Genomic DNA, 23,674 nt, shown 5'->3' with positions numbered 1-23,674 from the left:
AATTTTGAGACAATTCAGGACTGAAAATAGCACCAAAGAGCTGTGTTTAGAAAATGAATTAGAGGAAAGGCAAATCAATTCATGTAGATACCAGTAGTCTAAATTGCTCATACTTAGTAGGAGTGAGGAATATGGTAAAGTGAAAATCCTGAATGAAATCTGAAAGTACTGCTTGTCTGAAAAGTAGAACTCATTAGAATAATTTCAAGATGAACCTTGTTGTGACCTTGGCTTGCAAAGAGATCCTGTCACATGGCAGGGAACATTAGAACACAATTTCACATTATTTTGAATACAAGTATCCCTGTGCCAAGGTTTTTGCATGACAGTTGAATAAATCGTTAGAATTTTCTGTTAGATATAGTATATTCCACACAGTGATGTTTTCCTCCAATCATGACATACTGATTTTCAGCATATTGTTTATTCTTCAAGTCTTTGCTTTAGAATATTATGATTATGCAGTAAAAGCTTCTGCTTATGAAAAAATGTTGGTTAAAGCAAGTGAAAGCTTCTGCTTATAAAAAATACTGGTTTAGACTGAAAACACATTTTTTGTATGCATTAAAATTAAATGATTCTATGAGAAGCTTGGACTCATAAAATTTTTCATTTTTTCCAGATTCTCGATACATTCTTCTTCCAGTAGTTTTGCATCATCTCCACATGCATTTGCAAGAGCAGAAGGACCTTATAATGTGTGCACGTATCCTTAGCAACATATTTTGCCTCATCAAGAAGAACAGCTCAGTGAGTAAACACTATGTCACTTCCACAAGGTGTTGAACTTCTTTATGTGTCTCAGTGACATTTAATGACATGAACTGGGCTGTGACAAGGAGCATTTTGAAGAGTCCACTGAGTAATGAGTCTGCATGAACATGTCATTTTGATTTCTCATGAGCCTTTTCTTCCATGCAAGAATATTTTAATTGTAGGGCATAGTGTTCTGCCAAGCTTTGACTCTTTTTGAGTGTTGTGTTGGATAGAAAATGTCCAGTTTCTCTTGGAGGCATTTTCAGTTGTGGGCTGATTAGTCATAGAGGACACAGGGATGATATAGGTAAATAGATTGATCTCAGTATTGCAAGAGGAATTGCACTTGATTGTTAGCCGATAAACTTTGTGGCCAGTTTCTGATGTTTGCATTTGCAAATTGATCTGTGAAAGCTGCATATGAGAACTAGCTTAGATAGATGTATTTCAAATATGAAGATGATAAGTTCTGACAGGCAAAGGGATATAACACAATTAAAACTGAACACTGCCCATAGTTAGTGCAGTACATGCATATCGAGGCCAGAATACATGACACTGTAATGCATTAGTGACAACTGTTTTATGTGTTTCTTCATTTCATGCCACTGTCAGCAATTAAAGTTGATCCATCAATGATTTGATATGGAAGTGGCTTGCCCCTTTGGCACTATAACAGCTTTTTCATTGCAGCTGCTCCTGGATTTGTGTTAGAGCTTATCACAAGATAAAGTGCTAAATGATAAAGCATAGCTGTGGGTTTGGATTGGGAGAAAGGCTTACATGTCTGGTCTTAATGTCAGATCTTTCATTTGGAGTCGCCAACCCAGATATGTGCACAATGAGTGGATGTCTACATAAAATTCTCTTTAATGTTCAAGATATGCAGCTACTGATTTTAGTAATCTTGCAGACATGAGAGTATTAACAACTTGGTGACTTTGATATGATTTTTGTGGATCAGTTCCATCAATTCATTGCTTCATTCCAAGGTAGTCAAGATAACTTAAAGATTAAGGGAACAAGTGAATTGACAGTCAGGCAGCTTCGAAAATTAAGGTCATCAGCCATTCTAATAGTTTGTGCATAAGTCCTCATGTTTCAGTTCCTAAATACATTGTATACTGTCTGCCTTCCTAAGTAGCAAAGTTAACAATTGTTTGGTACTAGATGGAGTAACAGAGAAGACAGCCGTGACACTAGACTTCTCTTGAGTCCAAACAGGAATCTGGAGTTTTGTTACAAACAATATGTTTTGGGTGTGTAGGAAGCTAAATAAATAAATAAATAAATCACTCCTACACTGCAATGTCAGCAAAGTTGAATGATCTGTTTTAGTTTGGTTGTGTGTATTTGATTATCAAGTGTTTCTTTCTGCAAAGAAATGTCAGCTTAAATCATGGATAAAATCGCTCAGATTAAGGTGGTGTCTTGCTGCAGTGGAGACAGAAAACATTGTGAAGCAGAGAAAATGTATTTCCATCTGAATTAAAAAGGAAAAGTAACTAAGCTTGACTTCATCAAGTGCTTTCGTGTGTGTAATTAAGGTATTCGTGGTCTCTTTTAGTGGTGACTACTTTGGTTGTTTTGTATTGATGTGGAGTACAAGCAGTTGTAGGCTTATATAAATGACTAATTTGTTTGTGCTACTCAGCTGATGGGAAGCAATGTAGCTGGTCTTTACTGCTGAAACAGGTCTTGAAGGTTGATCACCATCTGCTTGTTTCTGGTGATAGTTTTGAAGTGTGAAAAAAGAATTCTACTTTTTGAATTTAAGCCTCTCTTGGTAATTTCCCCAGAAAATATATGGGAGTTACCTATAAAAATCTCACCCAAAATTTCTCCTATATTATTTCCTGCTTTCTTCTAAACATTAATTGAAAATAGAACTATGCTAATTTGATGAAAGCTTACATAGTCAAAGTCCATCCCATAACTGTCCTGTATACTTCAGTTCAATGTAATTAACTGAAAACTGTTAGAGAAAAAAACAGTAGAATTAAGCAGTATTTTAATTAGAGAATAGTCCTTGTTTCTTGAATGTAACATTTGTAGTAGAACTATAATTTTTTTCTAAAATGACATCAAAGGAAAAATTACTGTGGTCATCTTTCTATTCTAAAATCTTAAACGTTTTATTTACTATTTAAGGAAAAATCTGTCCTGGAAGAAATTGATGTGATAGTAAACAGCTTGCTAGATATTCTGTTAAGGACCATACTAGAGATCACCAGCCGACCACAACCATCAGGCTCTGCTATGCGCCTCCAGTTTCAAGATGTGACTGTAAGTTTCTTAAAATGAAATATCTCACAGTTGTCACTGCTTGCACTACTAGATTTGTAACAATGTTGTTGTTTCATTGCAATTAACAATGTTAAGATTTTGTTTAGGAAACAGAAAATTGCACCTTTTTTATTTTCAGTGGAATCAGTAGTATTTTTTTAATTAAATTTACTTCTAAGTTGTGACTATAAAAAAAAGAACCCAAAAGACAAATTTTTTTTTTGAGACTGTTTCAGGTCAGGAATTATTTCATTATATTTCTTTTGCTGACAAAATTAACAGTTTTCTGAAACTGCTTAAGTTTGAATTCCTGAAAACACAAGAGTATTGGTCAATAATATTTTACTTCTAAAAATGCATGCATTTTTACATGATGAAACAGCTCCAAAATGCCTGCAGCATCTGTGATGCTAACTTGGACAAATCCAAATTTATTAATTGAAAGGCATTTTGTTGTTCTCAGGGCTGAGCATTTGAGCTTCATTTCTAGCACATGAGCATGGAGGATGCCTTTAGAAGATTAACAAATGATATTTTGGTCAACCTGCTATAACATCTCATGGGAATTAGAAGGTTGAGGTGGCATTTACAGAAATCCTATGATGAGCATCGATCAAACAATATGAGGTTTTATTTTGCTTTGTTCTCAGAAAGGTGCAAAGTTTGCTTTTGAAGGGCAAATCGGTTCTAATATGGCATGGGCTATGACCCCAGTATAAGCTGAGGGCGTAAGATTTTCTGCACTATGCTGTGTGATTTACATCTTACTGTATGCTTAATTAATTAATTAATTACCCAGTTTTTTACACTGTAACAGTTTTAGTTAATGAATATATGGTTGCTTTTCAAATGAGAATTTCCTGAGATCAAACATTTCATAAGCATTTAATAGCTGTGGAAGAAGCTATGAGGTTGTTTTTTGTTTGCTTGTTTTATTTTATCCCACCGAGAACAAATCATATGAAGTGTTTTATGGAGCTAACCAAGCTCTTTAGTAAGATAACACCATGCTTTAATCACTGTGATTCAGCAGGGCTATACATCTAAGAATTGGGTGTTTTTTCTTTAAATTACAATTACAGTTGTATGCTTTGTGGCATATCAGGCTATCACAAGAAAATCTAAACTGAAGTAAGTTTTGCAGTATTAGATTGTTAGTGTAGCAAATTTCTGAGCTTACTGGTTTCTTCTAAGATATCCACTTGCTTACAGATTACGTTTTCCTAAAACACCATGACAGCCTAATTCATTCACACCACCAAAAAATTAGTCTCTGGAAGTGCTTTCAAGTTCCAAAATTTCCTTTTTATGAATCAGAAAAGCCATGTTATTGTCACCACAGGCTCTCAAAGAATACTTAATGTGGAAGTGACTCAGAGCGCAGCATAAGGCAATTATATACATTTATGTAGAAACATCATGCAGTATGAGCTTATGGAAACACACAGAGCCAGATTCTTGGAACTATTTGTAGAGCAAGTATGATAAAGTACTCAATATGAGTACAGCAGTACTTCCAGTATGTTACCATTATTTCAATCTGCATGTATCACAAATTACTCTTTGTGAGATGTATCATGGCAGCACACTGGATAAAATTCCATCATACTTTTCCATCAGATATAGTCTTCCTCATCAAAGTAGTCCCAAACTCGTTTCACTGTGATCTGAAGCCCACATGTTGCTGGTTTTCTGCACAAAGCAGCAACATAAACCAGCAGCATAAAATCAGGCAGCATCAGGCCGTATGCTGCCATGACTGCTCCATTTCTTTCATCTCAAGTAGTTTTGGTACCTTGGTACCATTTCGCTCTGCAGTGAGGAATCTTGTTAGCTGATAACCTGCAAAATGGATGTGATGCTTTAAACTGAGTGCAAGGAAGACATGGCTTTTGGGTGTCAGTGTTACAGATATTGCACTAAGAACCAGTGAATTTAATGCAATGGTGAAAGTGAAACTTCTGCTTCAGGTTGTCAGTGATTTAGACCTTTGGATTTCCTTAAGAAAAATGCATTTGCATGTAAAGAGCTATCAGAAAACAATCAAATTAAAATTAATCTTTATTGATTTCAGATCTCGGAAGTTCAGTTTCTCAGAACCTAAATGAATTGCAATTGAATTAATGAGTTTTCTTTTTGACAAATATTGGGGTTTGTGATGAAAAAAATGCTTTGAAATGTTCACAGCTGACTCCATTATCCTTTTCCCTAAAGCAAATCAAGAACATTCTTCCCAGAATTGTTGCAAAATTATTTTTGTTTATATTTGTTTCAAAACTGGGTTGACTAAGAGGTTGTGATTTTAGCAGTCTAAATAAGCTGTTTAAAAACAGATAAAAGGGAAACAAATCACAAATCAAAATTTTTCTGGTTTAGCCCTTCTGGAACTCTTTCAAATATTTTGCTAAGCAAGTAAACTGCATTTGGTGAAAAATCATTCTTTATATGGGAAGGAAGTTTATAATTAAACTCATGTATTTTCACAAAATGTGGAGCCTATTTGTAGATTAATTTCCTTGCATTTGTTAATTATTTTTAAGTGCTTATAATATGACAGTTTAAGCTCAGGCACAGAAGTCATCATAATATTTCTATTTTTGTCTTATCTGAATAGGGGGAATTTGTCTCCTGTTTGTTATCACTCTTGCGACAGATGACTGATAGGCATTACCAACAGCTTCTCGATAGCTTCAACACAAAGGAAGATCTGAGGGTAAGTAACAGAATTGTTTTTCCACCTCTTCAGGTCTCTTTTTATTTCTCTTTAATTTATCTCCCTTTAAGAGATGCTCCAGTGCTTTGATGAAACACTTCAGTATTTAAATGCAATCTGTTTTTCAGATTATCAAACTTCTTCATGGGCTTTCTTGTATACTCAGGTCCAGTCTTACAGTGGGGTGAGGATTCAGTTGCTTCTGCAATGACAGGAGATAAGAACAGGGATGGAGGGGGGGCTATATATTTGCTTTAAAGCTGTAAACTCAACCTCCAAGCCTGTTCTAAGGATGGTATCAATCTAAGATTACACAGTTCTGCTTGATTCTTCTTGTCAGGCAGTTGGGCTTTTTGTCTGGTTTATTATACTTGTTTGTTTATTCATTCTTTGAGTTATATATGGCAATGGCAAACATGCAGTTTGAGAAATGCATATTTAACTAACTCTCAATTTTTCTTAGCTGTGCAGTGAGTGTGTTGGAAGGAGGACCTGTCAGACTTGTAACGTCTGTCTGGCCTGTTTGATCATGAAAGAGAGTAGCTGCAGAGTGTTTCAGGGCAGCTTCGACCAATTTCATTGATGCAGTTACCGGGTTCATGGTGATACAGCATTTTTAATTCTGTTTTGGAGGAGGGGGGTGGATTTTTTTTTTTTTTAATAAGTTATTATTTCCTGCATAAAGATATCAACAAGACTTCCACTCTGGTAGACCCTGCAGAACCTACCTAGTACCAGATTTGATCTATACAAGAGATCTTGAGGAATCACTTATGCCCATATTCAGCCAGTGAACCTAGATGGGAGAGTAATTAGTCGCACTAGTATCACACTAGCTTCCTAGTGTGATAGTATAGTTTTAGATGTTACTCTTAAATTACCATTTGATAAACTGAAATACTGCCCCGAAAAGTCTATCATGGTGCAGTTTCAGATTTCCTTAAGATTCCTGATAGCTGTTTAAAGCTGTTTTGAAGAGAACTTACCATTTGTGAGTGCCTTTTCTTTGTAGTGAGATCGTTATATCGAACTTGAAGGATAGGAAATGGTGCTAAGAAGTTGTCATGGTTTAAGAGTGCTACGTCAAGTTACATAGGGTGGATGACTTTTATACTAGTATTACAGCATCTGTTTTCACGTAGCATAGTTGCTGTCCTTAGGCATTTTTTCTGAAAATATTTTCCCTTTTGTCTGAGTTCTGAGCAAGTCTATATTTCTAGATTCCTAGATTTTTATATTTCCTAGAGGTTTCAAGCTTTATTTCCATTTGATGTATCTATGAAATACAGTGTTGAATTTATTTCAACTTACTTGATGCTAGAACATGAAAACTCTGTAGAATTAGTGCTTGAATGGTGTTTGATTTGATACATTTATATTCCCCCCACGCGCCTATCCTCCTATTATACAGAGGCATATGGAAAGCAGCTGTAGCCAGTGTCACCAGCTATCAAAACAGAGGTCTTAAGAATTCAAGTCCAGAATTTGTTTCCATTCAGATCTCCTCAAATCAGCACCAGTGATTCAGTGGCGGGAGGTCAGTCATCATTAATGCAGCATTGCTTCTCTTCTGAGTCTTAAATAATATATTGGAAATATCGAATACCATACAAATGTGTGTAACTGAGAGCAAGAGGAAAGGATAAGAGCTAGTATGTGAGGCTGACACTGCTGTTAATCATGAGATGATTGCGTATGACTTAGGTTATCTGAATTATCTCACAACTTACCTCTCTATTTTTCTGATTGTTTGCTAAGTGTGGCACTTTGTTGGTATTTTATACTGCTTTAAGAGAATGCTTCTTAAGAAGTGACATCAGTATGACTAAATGAAGATTCAGGAGGTCAGAAGCACCTGTGATAAAACTTTTTTTCATCTCAGAGGCTTTTAGAGGCTGAGCTGGTAGCCATAGTTGATCTTGTGACTAGTACGTACCTTTGGGATTTAAGCTTCAGTGGTAACTACCATCAACTTGCTGTATTTTTTAATCCTCTTTTTGCCCCCTGGTCAGTGATGACAAAGTGGACTGCATCTTATCTAAGCCGCATACAAGTTAAAAATCTGATACAGTCTTTGCAAGGGACTTATCAGTGTGTAATCCAGGCTTCTGAATTGCTGTCTGCTGTGCTTTTTTGCTTTGACTACCTCTGTTTATGATTAACCATCTCTATGAACAATTAGGCGCTGATATTACAAGGTGTTTTTAATTTCTTCCAGGCTCATTCTCAAGGTTACTGTCAAGTGCATACTTGAATGCATGTTTGCACAGCATTTCTTACACAGTTAAAAAAATATCCCTCCCCAAACTGCTTCTCCAAACAAAAATTCCCTCATGCAAGCACTTGTAAAAAGGGAATGGAGGCTGCCATTCGTAATTATTAAAGGCTGTTTCCAGCTTGTTAATCACAGTATAACGAAATGGAGACTTTGAAGGAATGACATGTACACATTTTCGTACAACCTGCATCTGAGTGATGCTTTAAACAAGTGGTTGTTTATGGAAATATTTTATTTTGTAAATATATTTAGTTTAAGTAATTGACATGGTGACTGTTTTTATTTTAGTTACTTCTTTAAGAGAGTCAGATTTTTTCCACACAAAGCAGAAGATAGAAGAAGCCTTTTATGTTTGAAAACATGCAAGTGAAAAAATGACAGAAAATTCATGGCTGAGTGATAGCAGCAGAGACAATAAATACTTCACTCACTTTTTGAAACATTGAATTTAATGAGTAATTTTAAATGCTTCTTTTTATCTTTCAATATTATTTTAAAGATATCTCCTTTTGCTTACCACAAAATACCATCATCTTCTAGTAAATATATTTTGCAGTAATCTATAGAAGAGAGGTGCCTTTGCAGGCAGATATTTGCTACCACAAAAAAGTTTGGATATAATTTATGACAAAAGGTAATGGTGGAAGTTATAAATAGGAGAAGTGGGAATGTGACTGAGAAAAAGGGTATATGTTAGCACAGTGCAGCTTTGAGCACTGCAAGGTGTTTTTTGTTAATATGTGTCAGGTTTTTAAGTAATAGTTTAAAAGAAAAAGATATATACCTGCAGAAGGCCTAGTTTTTATCCATTGGCAGTGTACCCTACATAAAGTGGAGAAATAGCTATACAGGAGAGATCTGATGAAGAAAAAGCTAATAATTCATAGGTATAAATATAAACTTTACTAGGTTTCTGATCCCTCTCATCCAGCCAAAGGAGCCTGGCGGGTGCCAAACTCTATCACGAAGTGCTATTTATTCCACTGTTCTCTAATGACCCCTTGGACATAGGCTATGCAAGGTTTGTAAAGCATGGGGAATGTCTCTGGGGGAGAAGCCCAGTTCTGGCCACCACTCTTCCCCTGTTATGCAGAGTCATCTGCTCATGCATGGGAAAGGATGAGTGCTGGGGCAGAGGGGTATCACTGAAACAAATATTTGAGTGGCTTCCTATGTAGATTGACAAAGCAGTGAAGGAAAGAAGATCTGGAAAAGAAGCTGGCCACAGGATAAATGAGTTGTCTGGGCAGAAACAGCCCAATGGCAAACCATCTTCTTTCTTGTGGGCACCTTGGTACTCTGCAAAAAAACTCTAGGATGCTCTAGAAAGACTTGATACCACTACTTACTAAGTCTGCAGTATGATCCAAAGCAATGGATGATCAAGCAGTGAGCTTCAAAGTGGACTATTGACCCAAACTAAAATGATGTACAGGCATACTGAGATCCAGTGAAAAGTCTGACCTACTTTACAAAGGATTTTACGTGCATACAGGAAAATGTGAAGGAAATTGCAAGGCAATTTTTGGTTAAATGAAGTCTTTCAGAAGGTCAGGTTTCTCTCTTAATCACAGTTTGATAATTTCATCAAGCAAATATTGCTGCCAAAGGAAACCGAACTGTGATAGTGTGATATTAAATGATGTAAGATAATACTAGAATCTATGTACACTAGGTAGGAATATTAAGAGATGGTATTTAGACTACGTAAAAGGACAAAATTACTCCCTTGCTGTCTCCTAAGATAGAAGGCATATGAGACATTAATTATATCTGTACTCAACCAACCAAATGTTAGTTCACATATACTGCAGGCAAAAATGTTTTTTAAATGTTAAAATCTGTTACTAAATCATTATGATGTGTTCATCAGAGCAGATACAACTATGAAAGACAATAGGTTAGTGCAAAAGAAACGGTTCAAAATACAGTTACAAAATTGATCTTCCATGAATGGTGCTTCATGGTAATGTTTTGTGATATTTGGATCATGAAACAAAAATGAGTGATTGCATCATACAAAATGCCAGGTACTAGAATGATAACCAAAGCATTTTATGGAATTGGTACTTGGAGGTGGGTCCCTTGAGAGTGAACACTGATGCTGAATGTCAATGAGCGGTACTGACACGTTCAGGATGCCAATACATTAATGTCAAAGTATCAGACTAGTCAAGTGGCATTCTACCCTTTGATTATTTTAATGCTTCTAATAGAGTCCTAGGGAAATGTATCATCAAATATAGAGAAACTAAATAATGAAAAATAAAATTTAGCTACAGATTAATTCTGTTAATAGAAGCTTAACAGTTGTATCTTGAAAATCTGACAATTGACTAGTTTTTCCAAAGTTTTTTACTAGTTACCTGTTTCAGTTATATTTCAGCTTTGAATTATACTGCACATTGTTTGGTTTTAATATGTACTGTAGCAGAGATCTGCAGTCTTACTTGGGCTTTCAAATTCACATTTTATATCTAACATTGCTTGTTACTAAATTGACACAATTTTCTGTTTTATTTTTCTGTTAAAATTAGAAATAATTAGCCTGGTGTTAATGATTCAGAATGATTCAGTGCCTACATTTGCTTTGGTTTGAAGTTTGCATGGTACTCTGGTTTTAGCCAAGATACCTAAAGAAATTAAGTAACGTATGGTTTTTGCCCAGGGAGGTTGTGAATGCTCCATCCCTGGCAGTGTTTAAGACCAGGTTGGATGAGGCCTTGGGTAATATGGTTTAGTGTGAGGTGTCCCTGTCCATGGCAGGGGAGTTGGAACTAGATGATCTTAAGGTCCTTTCCAACCCTAACTATTCTATGATTCTCTCTGACGTTGTTTTCTTACTGACTTTTGAAGCAGCTGAATGTTTCAGATTTCAGCAGGCTGAATGCCTGAATTTCAGCAGGCTTTGGCAGTGGCTCATGGGTCTCAAAGGAACTAAGTTTAAACCTCATGCAGCCCTTGGCTTTTAAGTCCTCAGATCATTACTTGGGTTCCCAACAGCACCCATCTGGGCTCTTCAGTTCAGCAGCCGGTCAGTTCCCTAACAGCATCAACATGTATTGTGTCTGGACAACAGGCGGGATAAAATGGGATATGGGAGAATTTGGGACATTATTGTGAGGCAACCTGCAGCAGCATTCAGGGCATTGCCATATTGCTGGGAGTATGGCACAGAGCTGCAGGGATTACAGCACAGGGAAGAGAGATAACCCCTAAAGGAAAGAAGAGAAGGCAGAAGTGTTAAAATTTAAGTACAAGGTGCAAAGCTATAGGAAAGCAATCTGGCATAAATGAGTTGCTTGTAGAGCTACTTGTTCATCTGTGAAGCTGGTCATCTGCATTCAAACACTGTGTTATCTGCAATGAGTATTGTTTATACTCTTTAATACAGATAATTTTTGGCATCTTGCTCAGAAAACAGGTTGTCTCTTTTATGTAATCTTCTCTGGTGGGTGGGTGCAGGGATCTCAGCTGCCTTTCCCAGTGCCTGTATTCGTCCCCCTTTACAGTGATTCTCTAATGAAAGACATCTGTTGTGCAATGCCAGTCATCTACACATTGATAAATGCAGTTGAGAATATATTTTGGTGTTCAAAATTATTTGGTATCCTTTGTTTGTATCTTCATCACATCAGTGTTTCCGGCTAACTCTCTACAAGTGTTGTGGCCAGAATCAATAGAAAACATTTCAAGGTCAGGTACCACACTGCTTCTGCTAGGCATGTTATGTCACTCGCCTCATGTTCTTCATGATGTCAAAAGCTCTGTTTCGTTTACTAAAAAAAATACTGGCTGTTCTATATGCAATCAGGATGGGACATTAGAAGTATTACCTTTGTTGGTAATTTTATTTGTGTAAAGAAAATCTGAAAAATTATGCATGGAGAGTAATAGTTCAGTTGTTTATTAGCAAGTTGAATGAAATAGGACATGATAATGCTAAAAGCTCTTAAGCAGTGATTTCTACGTTCAAAATAGCCCACATGTGTTCACTATTTTTACAGATTCAGCAAATGAGGCAGAATTGTTAAGTGACCTCCGTACACCCAGCCAGCTGCAATAACAGTTCAGGGGCCTGGGCATCACTTTTTGAATTCTCTGGGCTTTGCAAATCCAATGATAAAATTGTCCTTATGCTCCCTCTCTTTCCAGCAAATAATGTCACTTCCAAAATAATTTTTGAAAGTGATGAAAACCTGGCATGATTAAGGAGATACTCAAACCCTGCAGTGTTTGCAAAGTGCTTTTTTGATTTGCAAATTGTTCTTGGGATCACATTTGTGGAAGTGTATGGGTGGAAACCAAATGCATCTTTGACATTTCTCTTATGTGTTGCTGTCAATCAAATGGCTAATTAAATTTTTTTCCTCCTTTTAATAAAAAATAATTAAATCACTATTTGAAGCTTTCTTCTGGATCAAAAACTAATCAGAGGTTTATGTTGAAAATAAATGCATTTTTGCCTCTGATTAAAGTATTTTTAAAGCTCACTGCTCTTTTTAAAGCAGCAAAGACATATGACTTCTTCTTTTCTTCCAAGGATTTCCTGCTGCAGATTTTCACTGTATTTCGGATACTAATACGACCAGAGATGTTTCCAAAAGACTGGACAGTGATGCGTTTGGTTGCAAACAAGTAAGGCTTTTTTTTAATGTTAATAAAAAATATGAGTAGTATGTGAATATCATGGTCTAAATAAAGTTATATGATATATGTAATAAAAAATTAAAATATCTTTTATAATGCTGGCTGCAGTTTCTCATTTTTGAATTTAAGATTTAAAATCTCTGGACTTACTTTACATGACAAATTCATAATATAATCTGTACCCCTTTCTATTCTGTGTTTCAGTAAGCACATATAACTGGAAACTCAAACGCTTTTACAGAATGAAGATGCTATGCATCAACAGCTTTGTTTTCCAAGTAGCAAATGACAAGTCTCAACAGAACTCCATTTCAAATCTGTTGAAATGCTGAGTTAGTAAAGATCTGTTTGCTCCCAAGAAGAAATTATCTGCTGTGATATCGTTAACAATGTTGTGTGTTTGTCAATTTAGTACTTGTCAGAATAATCACAAATTAAAAATCACAAATCAGGAAGTGAAGTACAGCACAGGCAACTGTAACACAGGGCTCTAAGCACTGCCTGGTGACACTTTGAGAGGTAACCTCTCAACTATTCTTTCTTTGCTCAGGCCTTATTTTTAGAGAAGCAGTTTCCCAGCATTTCTGAGAAGTCATTGGAATGGGTCTGAAACTGTTGAATTTTATTTCACCTGTGTCATCAGCTCTCCTTTTTTGTAGGCTTAGCTTTAGATCAGATTAGCCAGCTGAGCAGTCAACACAGTTGTACAAATACCAGTGTCGGCAGAGGAGGGGGAATTGTGTTGGGCAGACCTAAGAATTCAGAATTTAGGTTTGACATGAACTTTCATGGTACATATTGCAGTGCCTGAAGGAAATTGTTTTTTCTTCTGTGTTGTGCCTGCTGGCTCCAAGGAATTTAAATTTATGGTGCTGTACAGAATACTAGTAAAAAGATTACTGTTACAGTTAGATTTGGCAAAATTGTGTTCATGATAGGTATTTGTTATGCGTGTGTGTGGATATGAAAGCATCATAATAATTGTTCAAACTTTGTCATTTTTAATACCTCAGTGTTGCTAATCTTGCTAAGTTTGAATTCTAGAAAAAAATTATTGTTAATAATCAAAAAATACATATGATCTTCATATGATTTTTTGTTCTGTGTATGATATTAAAGAAGATATGGTTGATACTGCATCTGGTAATCATGCTGAAGAAATAAATTGAGAAACACAGGAAGGAGGACAAAAACATTGGACCTTTGAGACTAAATATATACTCTAAGAAATTGTTATATATTCCAGAAACAGCTGTCTTAGCAGATGGCTTCGCAACAGCTGACATGTACAAAATTAAGATTTAGGAACAACCTTGGCATGTTTTTTTCAGTCTGGTTGTCGTCAAGATTATGGTACTGAGTTGTGCAAAAGAATATTTGCTTCCAGCAGTATTTTAGTTATCTTCACACATCTCCTTTTATTAATCCATGTCATGTTGTTTCTGACCATCTAGGAGCTGACTCTATGTCCAGTTCTGTCAGGCAAAAAAAACAGGCAGAAGCTGGCAATAACTGCTATGGGAATTGGCCATGGCAATAGGCTAATCAGATCGGCTAACTGAACCTGATAACACACAGTTGCATAAGCAGTACTGCCAACAAATGGGATATAAATACATCATTACCAATTCAGTGTTCAATAACTGCTTTACTAGGCATTCCTTCCTTTGTGGAGGAAATGCTGGTTTTCTGTGAAACAGGGTCTTGGCCAGGTGTACTTTAAAGTGTGGCGTGAACTGAAAACTGATAGGTCCTATGTTATATACCTGTGGCTTAGTTTCTGTGCCTTTATGAGGCAGCAGGAAGGAAAATCCCCTTCTCTCCTCAGCTACAGAGGACTAGTTTTTCCAGAGCTGTTTCTAAACAGGAGCTCCTTTCTTTAACTTGTGACCTCTACTGCCATTGGAGTGACTGCCTTCTTTCCCTTCCTCAAGGTGTTCAAAAGCACATAGCCACAAAGTAGTAGCTTTGTTAGAATTGTTCCAGCCCAAAAATCTGGAAGTGTAAAAAGAAGAGCCTAGAGACAGGATGAGAAATTAGGGCACTGCTTGCACCACAGACGGAAGTGGCTGTGAGCTATTCTTCCTGAGCTTCACTTGATGAGCCAGAGCTTTTCCAAGGATCTGAGACTCTTCAGGTTTGAAGGCAAAACTTCTTCAACACCATTCTCCATTCATGTCTAAAAGGAAAAACTAGAAGCTCTAGCCCATCTTTTTAAGAGTATAATTGAGTAATCCATTAACAGACTAGACACTTTTAAGATTTGTCTGAACGTGATGCTGGGACACGTAGTCAAGGTCGTGCATTGCTTAGAAAGGTTGGACCTTTCTAAGGTCCCTTCCAACCTGGTATTCTATGATCTTTTCTAACTCCTGCTTCCCAGGAATAAAATGACAGTCATGTTTCCTGTGTCAGATGGCCGCCTTCTTGCTGTCTGGGCTTCGACCCAAGAAGCAGTAGCTTATAAGGCAAGTGTGTGTCTTGGAATCTTCAACCATCACTGCAGTCACATCACCAGTAGCAGTCTTTTCTCTTCCCTGTCCCTAGAGTGATATAAAAATTCAAACTGTCTGGTATTTATAGTATGTAGTCTGGGGAAGAAATGAGTCCCTAGTAAGGTTAGGTAAATAAGCTTTTCCTGAGGTGGGAAAAATATTTTTTTGTCTTATTTATATATGCAGAACTTCAATTACTTTGAAAGATTTTTAGTTCTTAAAATGCCATAATTCTTTCAAAATATTTATATATAGAAATATTGCTGCCCCCTGGCTTCTGGATTTTTTGCTTTCTTGTTGCAGTGTTTTCAGTAAGCATGTAATATCTGATATTTGGATGCTGTCTCTGATTAAAAAAACAGAGAAGATACTGTGAGGTCAAGAATACAAATCTGTAAGCATCCAGAAACTAACATACTTCACGATGCCACATGTGTGATCTGTAGTTCTGAATGTTGGGTGCCCAAATGAAACTTATGGCTAGCATTATAAAACTACCAACCGTATTCCACAGTTTGAGACATACAGTGACACTTTAAAAGGCATACTTAGCACTAAAGAGAGAAATGGATCTTTTTTGAATTGTGTTCTGTGATGGAAGTAGAAGAATATGCAAAAATATTCCTTAATGTTTATTAGCTTCTAGCAGTGGAGTACTGAAGAGAAATTCACTCTGTTTAAAACTGCAGAACCTTGTAATAGCTGAAGTGAGCTAATCAGCAAAGCAAAATAATTATTTACAGTTATCTAATACTTCTAACATGGTTGTTACTACTGAGTGACAACAAATATATTTTTCTATATCGTATGGAAAATATGATTTTAATTTATTTTCTTTCATTATAGGCATAGACTTACTTTCTACATCCAGTAGCCATTAGGCTGGTTTGATGGCCCTCTAAGCAAAGCTTATATTTGTAACATCAAATAAGCACCACATGATGTAGAGAGGTTGCCTTGTGCTAAAGAGGAATCCAAAATTCTATAATAAAAGATGCCAGACTAAAACTGAAGCTTCTGGATGTCACCTTCATAATGTCTCTCAACAGGAAATCACTGTGAAGTGGTCACTTACTTAAGTTGCCCTAAGGTTAGGAAAAGAACCACTTATCTAATGCTTGACTGCCGTCTTTTGAGGGCATTTAACAGACTGACCTGAACTCCAGTTATATCATGTTTCGTTAACAATTGAGGTGGCTGTTGGAGATCTGAGTAAGTTTCTATTACTTGCTGGGCAAAGGTTTGATATTTATAACAGACTTCAGCTATGTACTGTGGAACAGTGAACTAATTTTCCACTGCTTTCAATATGCAAGAAACATTTTTTTTTTCAGAACTCTGTATGACTATAACTAACTGCATTTTGTTGAATGTTAGAAATGCTAGATCATTCAATTCTCAATTTGAATTTTATAAGCATACAAAATGGGTGTATGGATGTATGAATTTATTTATAGTAAAATAATTGGTTGTAAAGTAAGATTTGCTATGGTTTTTATACTAAAATTCCAAATGTATCTACTGAGAGCTCGATATGGCAACTTTCAACAGAGAGCCCTTTTGGTTATCTGATGACCAAAAGACATTATAATTATTTCTTAAAAAGCAACTCAAACAGAATGCACAGTGAAGGAAGACATCAAATTAGCATTAGTTTCATTATGACTCCTTTGAAGAATCCTGTTAGCTCCCATGGTGTGGGAGTCTGAGACTCCTACAATGAACAAAAATTCTTGCTTTTATGTAATACACAGTGTTGCTAATGTTCTTGTTTTTATGTAATACAAAATATTGCTAACAACTGAACCTGACCTTCAGTCTGTCACAAAAAGCATATCTATACATAGGTATGCATGTATGAATAAGTTTATGTATATAGAACAATAGATATATGTACAAGAGGCTAATAAAGGGTGGAAGCAAGGACAGACAGCCTGGGAAGAATACAGGGATGTTGTCCAGGAAGGTAGGGACCACGTTAGGTAAAGGCCAGTTAAAATTAAACTTGGCTAGGGATGTGAAAGCCAGCAGGAAGGGATTCTATAGGTACACTTCAAATAAAAGACAGACTAAGGACAACGTGGGCCCTCTCCAGAAGCTATCATGAGAACTGGCTACCCTGGATTTGGAGAAGGCTGAGATTCTGAATAACTTCTTTGACTCAGTCTTCACTGGCAAAGGCTCTGACCACACTGCCGAAGTCTTGGAAAGCAGATGTAGGGACTGTGAGAATGAAGACCTTGGGCCCACTGTAGGAGAGGATCTGGTTTGAGACCATCTGAAGAACCTGAATGTGCATAAGTCCATGGGTCCTGATGAAATCCATCCGCGGGTCCTGAAGGAGCTAAGCCACTGTCCATCACATTTGAAAGATCATGGCAGTCAGGTGAAGTTCCCGAAGACTGGAAAAAGGGAAATATAACCCCCATTTTCAAGAAGGGGAAAATGGATGACCCAGGGAATTACAGACCAGTCAGTCTCACCTCTATGCCTGGCAAAAACTTGGAGCAGATTCTTCTGGAAGGCATGCTGAGGCACATAAAAAACAACAAGGTGCTTGGTGACAGCCAGCATGGCTTCACTAAGGGGAAATCCTGCCTGACCAATTTGGTGGCCTTCTATGATGGGGCTACAGAACTGATGGACAGGGGTAGAGCAGTTGATGTCATCAACTTGGACTTGTGCAAAGCGTTTGACACTGTCCCACACAACATCTTTGTCTCTAAACTGGAGCGACATCAATTTGATGGAGGGACCGCTCAGTGGATAAAGAACTTGCTGGATAGCCACACACAAATAGCTCTGGTCAATGGCTCAATGTCCAGCTGGAGACCAGTAACGAGTGGTGTCCCTGAGGGATCAGTGTTGGGACCATGTCAGTGACATGGACAGTGGGATTGAGTGTGCCCTCAGCAAGTTTGCCATTAACACCAAGCTGTGTGGTTCGGTTGATACACTGGAGGAAAGGAATGCCATCCAGAGGGACCTTGACACACTTGTGAGGTGGGCTGATGCCAACCTCATGAAGTTTAACCATGCCAAGTACAAGGTCCTACACCTGGGTCGGAGCAATCCCAGGCACAGCTACAGGGTGGGCAAAGAGATTCAGAGCAGCCCTGCGGAGAAGGATTTGTGGGGGTGTTGGTTGATGAGTAAATGAACATGAGCCGGCTTCAGTGTGCGCTTGCAGCCCAGAAAGCCAACCGTATCCTGGGCTGCATCAAAAGGAGCGTGACCAGCAGGTCAAAGGCAGGTGATCCTGCCCCCTTACTCTGCTCTTGTGAGACCTCACCTGGAGTGTTGTGTGCAGTTCTGGTGTCCTCAGTATAAAAAGGACATGGAACTGTTGGAACAAGTCCAGAGGAGGGCCACGAGGATGATCAGGGAACTGGAGCACCTCCTGTATGAAGACAGGCTGAGGAAGTTGGGGTTGTTCAGCCTGGAGAAGAGAAGGCTGTGTGGAGACCTCATAGCAGCCTTCCAGTATCTGGAAAGGGCGTGTAAGTATGCTGGAGAGGGACTCTTCATTAGGGACTGTAGTGATGGGACAAGGATAATAGGTTAAAACTTAACAGGGGAAGTTTAGATTGGATATAAGGAAGAAATTCTTTACTGTGATGGTGGTGAGGCACTGGAATGGGTTGCCCAGGGAGGTTGTGAACACTGGCAGTGTTCAAGGCCAGGTTGGACAGAGCCTTGGGTGAGATGGTTTGGTGTGAGGTGTCCCTGCCCATGGCCGGGGAGTTGGAACTAGGTGATGTTAAGGTCCTTTCCAACCCTAACCGTTCTCTGATGCTATGATATATGTGACTCTAGGTGCATTTCATTTATGAAATATTAAAGAAACTCTTTTTCTGTTCAAACATATGTTTGCTAAGCCAGATTTCACTCTGCAGAGGTTAAAATGAGAATGTTACATATTTGTCTCCTATCAGAATTGAAAAAGAAAGCTTTCAGTTTCTACCATTGGCTGCCCAGACAAAAACCAGGTTGCCAGAGTGCAGGCTAGGCAGCAGACCAATTGTGGAGCTGCTGTTGTGGAGTTGTGGAGCCTGGGAGCAGCTTTAGACTGTTCAAACAGATTATTGCAGAAAACTTTGCTCTAAAAATCTGGTGAAAAAGCCACTCTGCAAACAAGGGCCTTGGGTTAGCAATCTGTGTATGAGCCCCCATAGTAACTGAAAGAAGAGGGTTTTCTCCTGTAATAGAGTTAGTAGTTCTGAACAAATTTGTGGCAGGTGGTAAGAGGAGCGAAAGCAAGTGTTATCACAAACTCAGTGTTTTCTAGTTTGATACTCAAATGGATTTCAAATAAGTGTTGTTGTTGTTGTTTTGAAATTGTTGGCTGGGAAGCAGTTTGGAATGTGAGTACTGTACCAAATCAGACAGCTGTCCATCTGTCCTCTGGCTGCTGTCTCTGCTTCATGTATTTTTACTTTTGTTGTTTTTTTTTGGTTTGTTGTTTTTTTTTTATAGAACCTACATTGCCTGTGGGAAAAGTGGAAAGAGAACTGCTAATCTTAGCCATGCTTTCTATCCACCTGATTTTAGTACATTGTAGGTTCAGAATAATAGGTTGTGGGTCAAAACCAATGGTTTCATCTTTCTATCTTCAGTCTTATGTTTTGAGGTTTTTTTATCTACAACATACACACTCTCACTGCAGACCCATCTGTAGTGATTATCAACTAATCCATGTCATATCTTTGGCTTACCAGATAAATCAAACCTGAGCTATGTTGCCTATAGCAAGAAATACCATTGCAATTATTCCGTTATCTCAGGAATATTCTAGAAAATATATTCTAAAACTTGCATTTTAAGTTTTATACTCTAATCACCTTCTCATAAGAACTGAAGCAGATATTTCTTTTCATTTTCATCTGCTATGGAAGGAATGTGGCAAGAAAGGGATTGTCTCTGACTTAAACAGAACTATGTAATGTAAACTTACGGTTGCAGTATGGTTGCAGTTCTTAAGATCCTATGGAATTTTCTCTTGCATACAAATTTTCATGGATTTTTTACTTTGGATTTAGGTTGAAATTTTACATAGCAAGAGTTCTGACTATCTGACCTTTTCTATCAGAACATCTTCCTGAAATACTGTTTCCATTTTGCGAAACATATGGGCTGTAAATTAAGTCATGCACAATAACAAGAATGACGGGACTCTCTTCTTATCCATGTCTTGATTTTTAGCTTTGCTTATATTGCAGTTTGTTAACATTTTACTTTGTCTTCCTTGGTGCAACAGGGATTGCTGTACATGCACTGTAACTCCCTGTTGGTGGAAAAGTGGACTAGACCATATAGATGAATGCTAAACATGAGACACTGCTTGGATAGGAAAGCTACAGTGTAATTGTTGTGAAAATAATATGCATGAAAATTACATTTCAGCAATGGAACTAGGAATGAATGACACTTGAGTCTCAGGTAGTGTTCTAGAAACAGTCTCAGACTTGGCTGTTACAGGTGTTCAGACACATCAAACCAGAAGGTAAAGTTTGGCATGGACATTTATTTTAAAAGTAAAGAAATGGAAGCAAACATTTCAACTAGTAATACGCTAAATAATACACAGCCATTTTGTATTTATAAACTTGGAATCTGTCAAACATGCTGGGAGAATGATAGAGTTTATCTCCTAGGTGGGTTGGTTAACATTTAATTCTTCAGTGTTGTGAAGATGAAACATATTACATATCTTTAAGATATATATATAGTGGCAGTTATTAAATACAAAACATTTTGTCTCAAATGAAAAATGGTAAAAAAAAATGAAATTCAAAGTATGGAGGGGTTAAGAAATTTAGCACTCTAACAGCATACAGGTCAAGAGCCATGCTCAAAGAAATATTAGATGTATCAATAGTAGATAGACTAGATGTATCAATAGTAGATGTATCAATAGTAGATAGACGGTAATGATATGAAATGTATAGAAATAAGCTTTTCCTCAGAAGATCTTTATACAGTTGATTGTTGTAAAATACATGAGTGTAACAGCAAAAAAATAATGCTATATTTGTCTGGTTTTCTCCCCTGTAAGCTTTCAAAAATAATTTTTGGTTTAACTAAATCTGGTGATAGTCACGAGTGCACTAAGCAGAGGTTAGCTTGGGGGTTGAATCACTGACATGAGTTGTATTTGAATAATCTTTAAGGATATTCTGTTTCAGTAGATTACCAAACTTGGTTGATACAATGAAAAGGCTGTCAATGACCTCTGATGACAACCACTGTAAAAGGTTTGGGGATGTATATATTTATCTAAGGTAGATTAATATAATTGAGGCAGGTGTCAATGTAGTGCAAGGCATGACTGTTTGTAGCATACAGAATAGAGATCTTTAGAAGCAGGTCTTTCTTGCAGTTTTGCATTTATCTGTTGTCATTAAAAAGGCTCTTTGTCCATGGGGCTGTCAATATTGTCAATATTGGAATTATTAGATATTTTATATTTAGAATCTATATGCACATCCTTTCAGTGCCAGGAAAGCTGAAAGTAAATTGCCCAACTTTATATACCAGTGCTAGCACGACAAAATGTATTAAATCTCGTATCAGCAGTATTTGCAGCACAAAATTCATGATTTTCCTTCTTGAGCAATTATATTCTATACGGAATATGTTTTCAGCACATGTTCTTGCATCACACACATTTCTTTGTTTTTTTCCTTAATCTGCATGTTTTCTGTCAATAGGTGCTGTTAGTAGTCGGATATTTGTATACATTTAAAATGTAGTATTTAATGCCACACTACATGCTACATCTATTTCTTCATTGGAAAATTGTCTGGCTCTGAGTATTAAATATGAATCTTTACTTAATGAAAACTCTTGTCTTTTTCATTCTTTTCTTCCCAGTGTGATCATTACTACAGTATTGTACCTTTCGGATGCCCTTCGTAAAAACTTCTTAAATGAAAACTTTGATTACAAGGTAGAGTAAATGTGTTCAACATGAGATAGTTGAAGTAGCTCCTACATCATCATGTGGGTTGATGGTTTATTATTAAACTTAGCTCCAGCATCTAAACAGCTACAACTTATCCTAAATCAGGAATTTCAAGTGGTCAGAGATTATTTTTTTTCTAAATGCAGGACTGACTTAAAAGTCTTAAAAAAAGCTATGGGTTGTTTTGGTTTTTGGTTTGTTTTTTTTTTCTCCCAATTTCTTTTTATTTTTCATTTTGTTATTTCAGGTTCTTTGTTAGACTACTTATTCAGGATTTTTGCATAGCCATTTTTTGGATTGTGGAAACTAATTTTCTTATTTATTATTACAGATTTATCGCAGAAAGGAAAATTATTCCATTTTTAATCAATGCAGATTTATCAAAAATATAGATTTGCATTTCTGTAATTTCTCTCAAGACCAATTAACATGCTGCATAATTAAAATTAGAACATTATGACACTGCATGGTGAATGTAGTTAAAGATGTTAGAGTACCTCATATAGTGAGAAACGGCACCTATGATAAACTGTGAGATACAGAATGATGCATCTAGGATTCAGATGAGAAGACCTAGGAATACATCTTAAAAGACCCATTCCCATGGAAACACGAATGAATTTTCTGCCCAACCAAAAGACATTAGTCTAATTGCTTCTTCATAAAAAGTGCAGAGCTTCCTTCCTAGAGAAGACAGCAAGCTCCTGTTGACTTCCAGCAGAGCTGTGGATGCCTCTATGAAAATCGAGACTCCTGTTGGAGAAATTGACAGGAATGCAGGTTTATCTACTTGTCATAACTGAACATGAGGAAGCCTATCCTTTATGAAGTTCCAGAAGTTCAGGGGCTAAAACTGATACAAGAATTGCTTGTAGACGAGGTGTCTTATGTCCTTAAATTTGCTATCCTGCAAATAGGGCTTCCCATACACTTCTTTCTCCCTCCTACCATGAAGCATCTATATTGAGTTAAAATAATTAATATTAAATGATCTTTAAATTTCTCTTAAATCTTCAACATCTGATTCATTAAGCATGTGCACAAAACATCTGTATATTTGCACTATGTTAACAAAATCTGCCTTCAGTTTTGCCCAGTGAAGCCTGCAGTGAGACTTGCAAAGAATATTATAAAGTAGGACAGGCTGAAGAATGACAATTCTGTTATGTGATGACTTCTGAGGTGTCAGATTGTTTTGGGTTGTTTTTGTTTGTTTTGGATTTAAAGGCGTAACTTTTTGTACTCTTGTCTTTAAAAATGCCCAAAATGTTTCAATGGTTTTAAAGTTTTCTGATTTGGAGGGATGAAAAAAATTATCTGGAACTCTCAAACTGTTACATTTAAGAGATGTAGAATATGTAAAACAGATGTATTTCTGATAAATATTGCGGGGTTGGTGAAAAATATATTTCAATGCAAGGTAATTTAGTCAAAAACAGTTGAGTAACTCATTAGTTGAGACTGAAACAAATGATATGGTTTGAAAATGTGCATCTTGAGTGGTGATAAAAAGACGGTACTGAGAAAATGAA

General features: G+C 36.9%; 1 protein-coding gene across 5 annotated transcripts in view; it reads left to right on the top strand.

Annotated features, from left to right (window-relative positions):
• Positions 1-23,674, top strand: part of DOCK4 (dedicator of cytokinesis 4) — a 243,807-nt gene that overhangs the window by 174,695 nt on the left and 45,438 nt on the right. For all 5 annotated transcript variants that reach the window (XM_062609561.1, XM_062609562.1, XM_062609560.1 and 2 more), the window contains exons 24-28: positions 623-750; positions 2,908-3,042; positions 5,657-5,755; positions 12,577-12,671; positions 22,052-22,127. In XM_062609561.1, the coding sequence (XP_062465545.1) occupies positions 623-750; positions 2,908-3,042; positions 5,657-5,755; positions 12,577-12,671; positions 22,052-22,127 (533 nt within the window). The remainder of the gene's footprint in view (positions 1-622; positions 751-2,907; positions 3,043-5,656; positions 5,756-12,576; positions 12,672-22,051; positions 22,128-23,674) is intronic.

Source organism: Pezoporus occidentalis, unplaced genomic scaffold (genome assembly GCF_034315485.1).
Source record: "Pezoporus occidentalis ecotype Australia unplaced genomic scaffold, CSIRO_AGI_Poc_V1 ctg14, whole genome shotgun sequence".
In the NCBI taxonomy this organism is placed as follows: Eukaryota; Metazoa; Chordata; class Aves; order Psittaciformes; family Psittacidae; genus Pezoporus; species Pezoporus occidentalis.
Note: the sequence above shows the minus strand (reverse complement) of the source record. Positions and strands in the feature narration are given on the sequence as shown.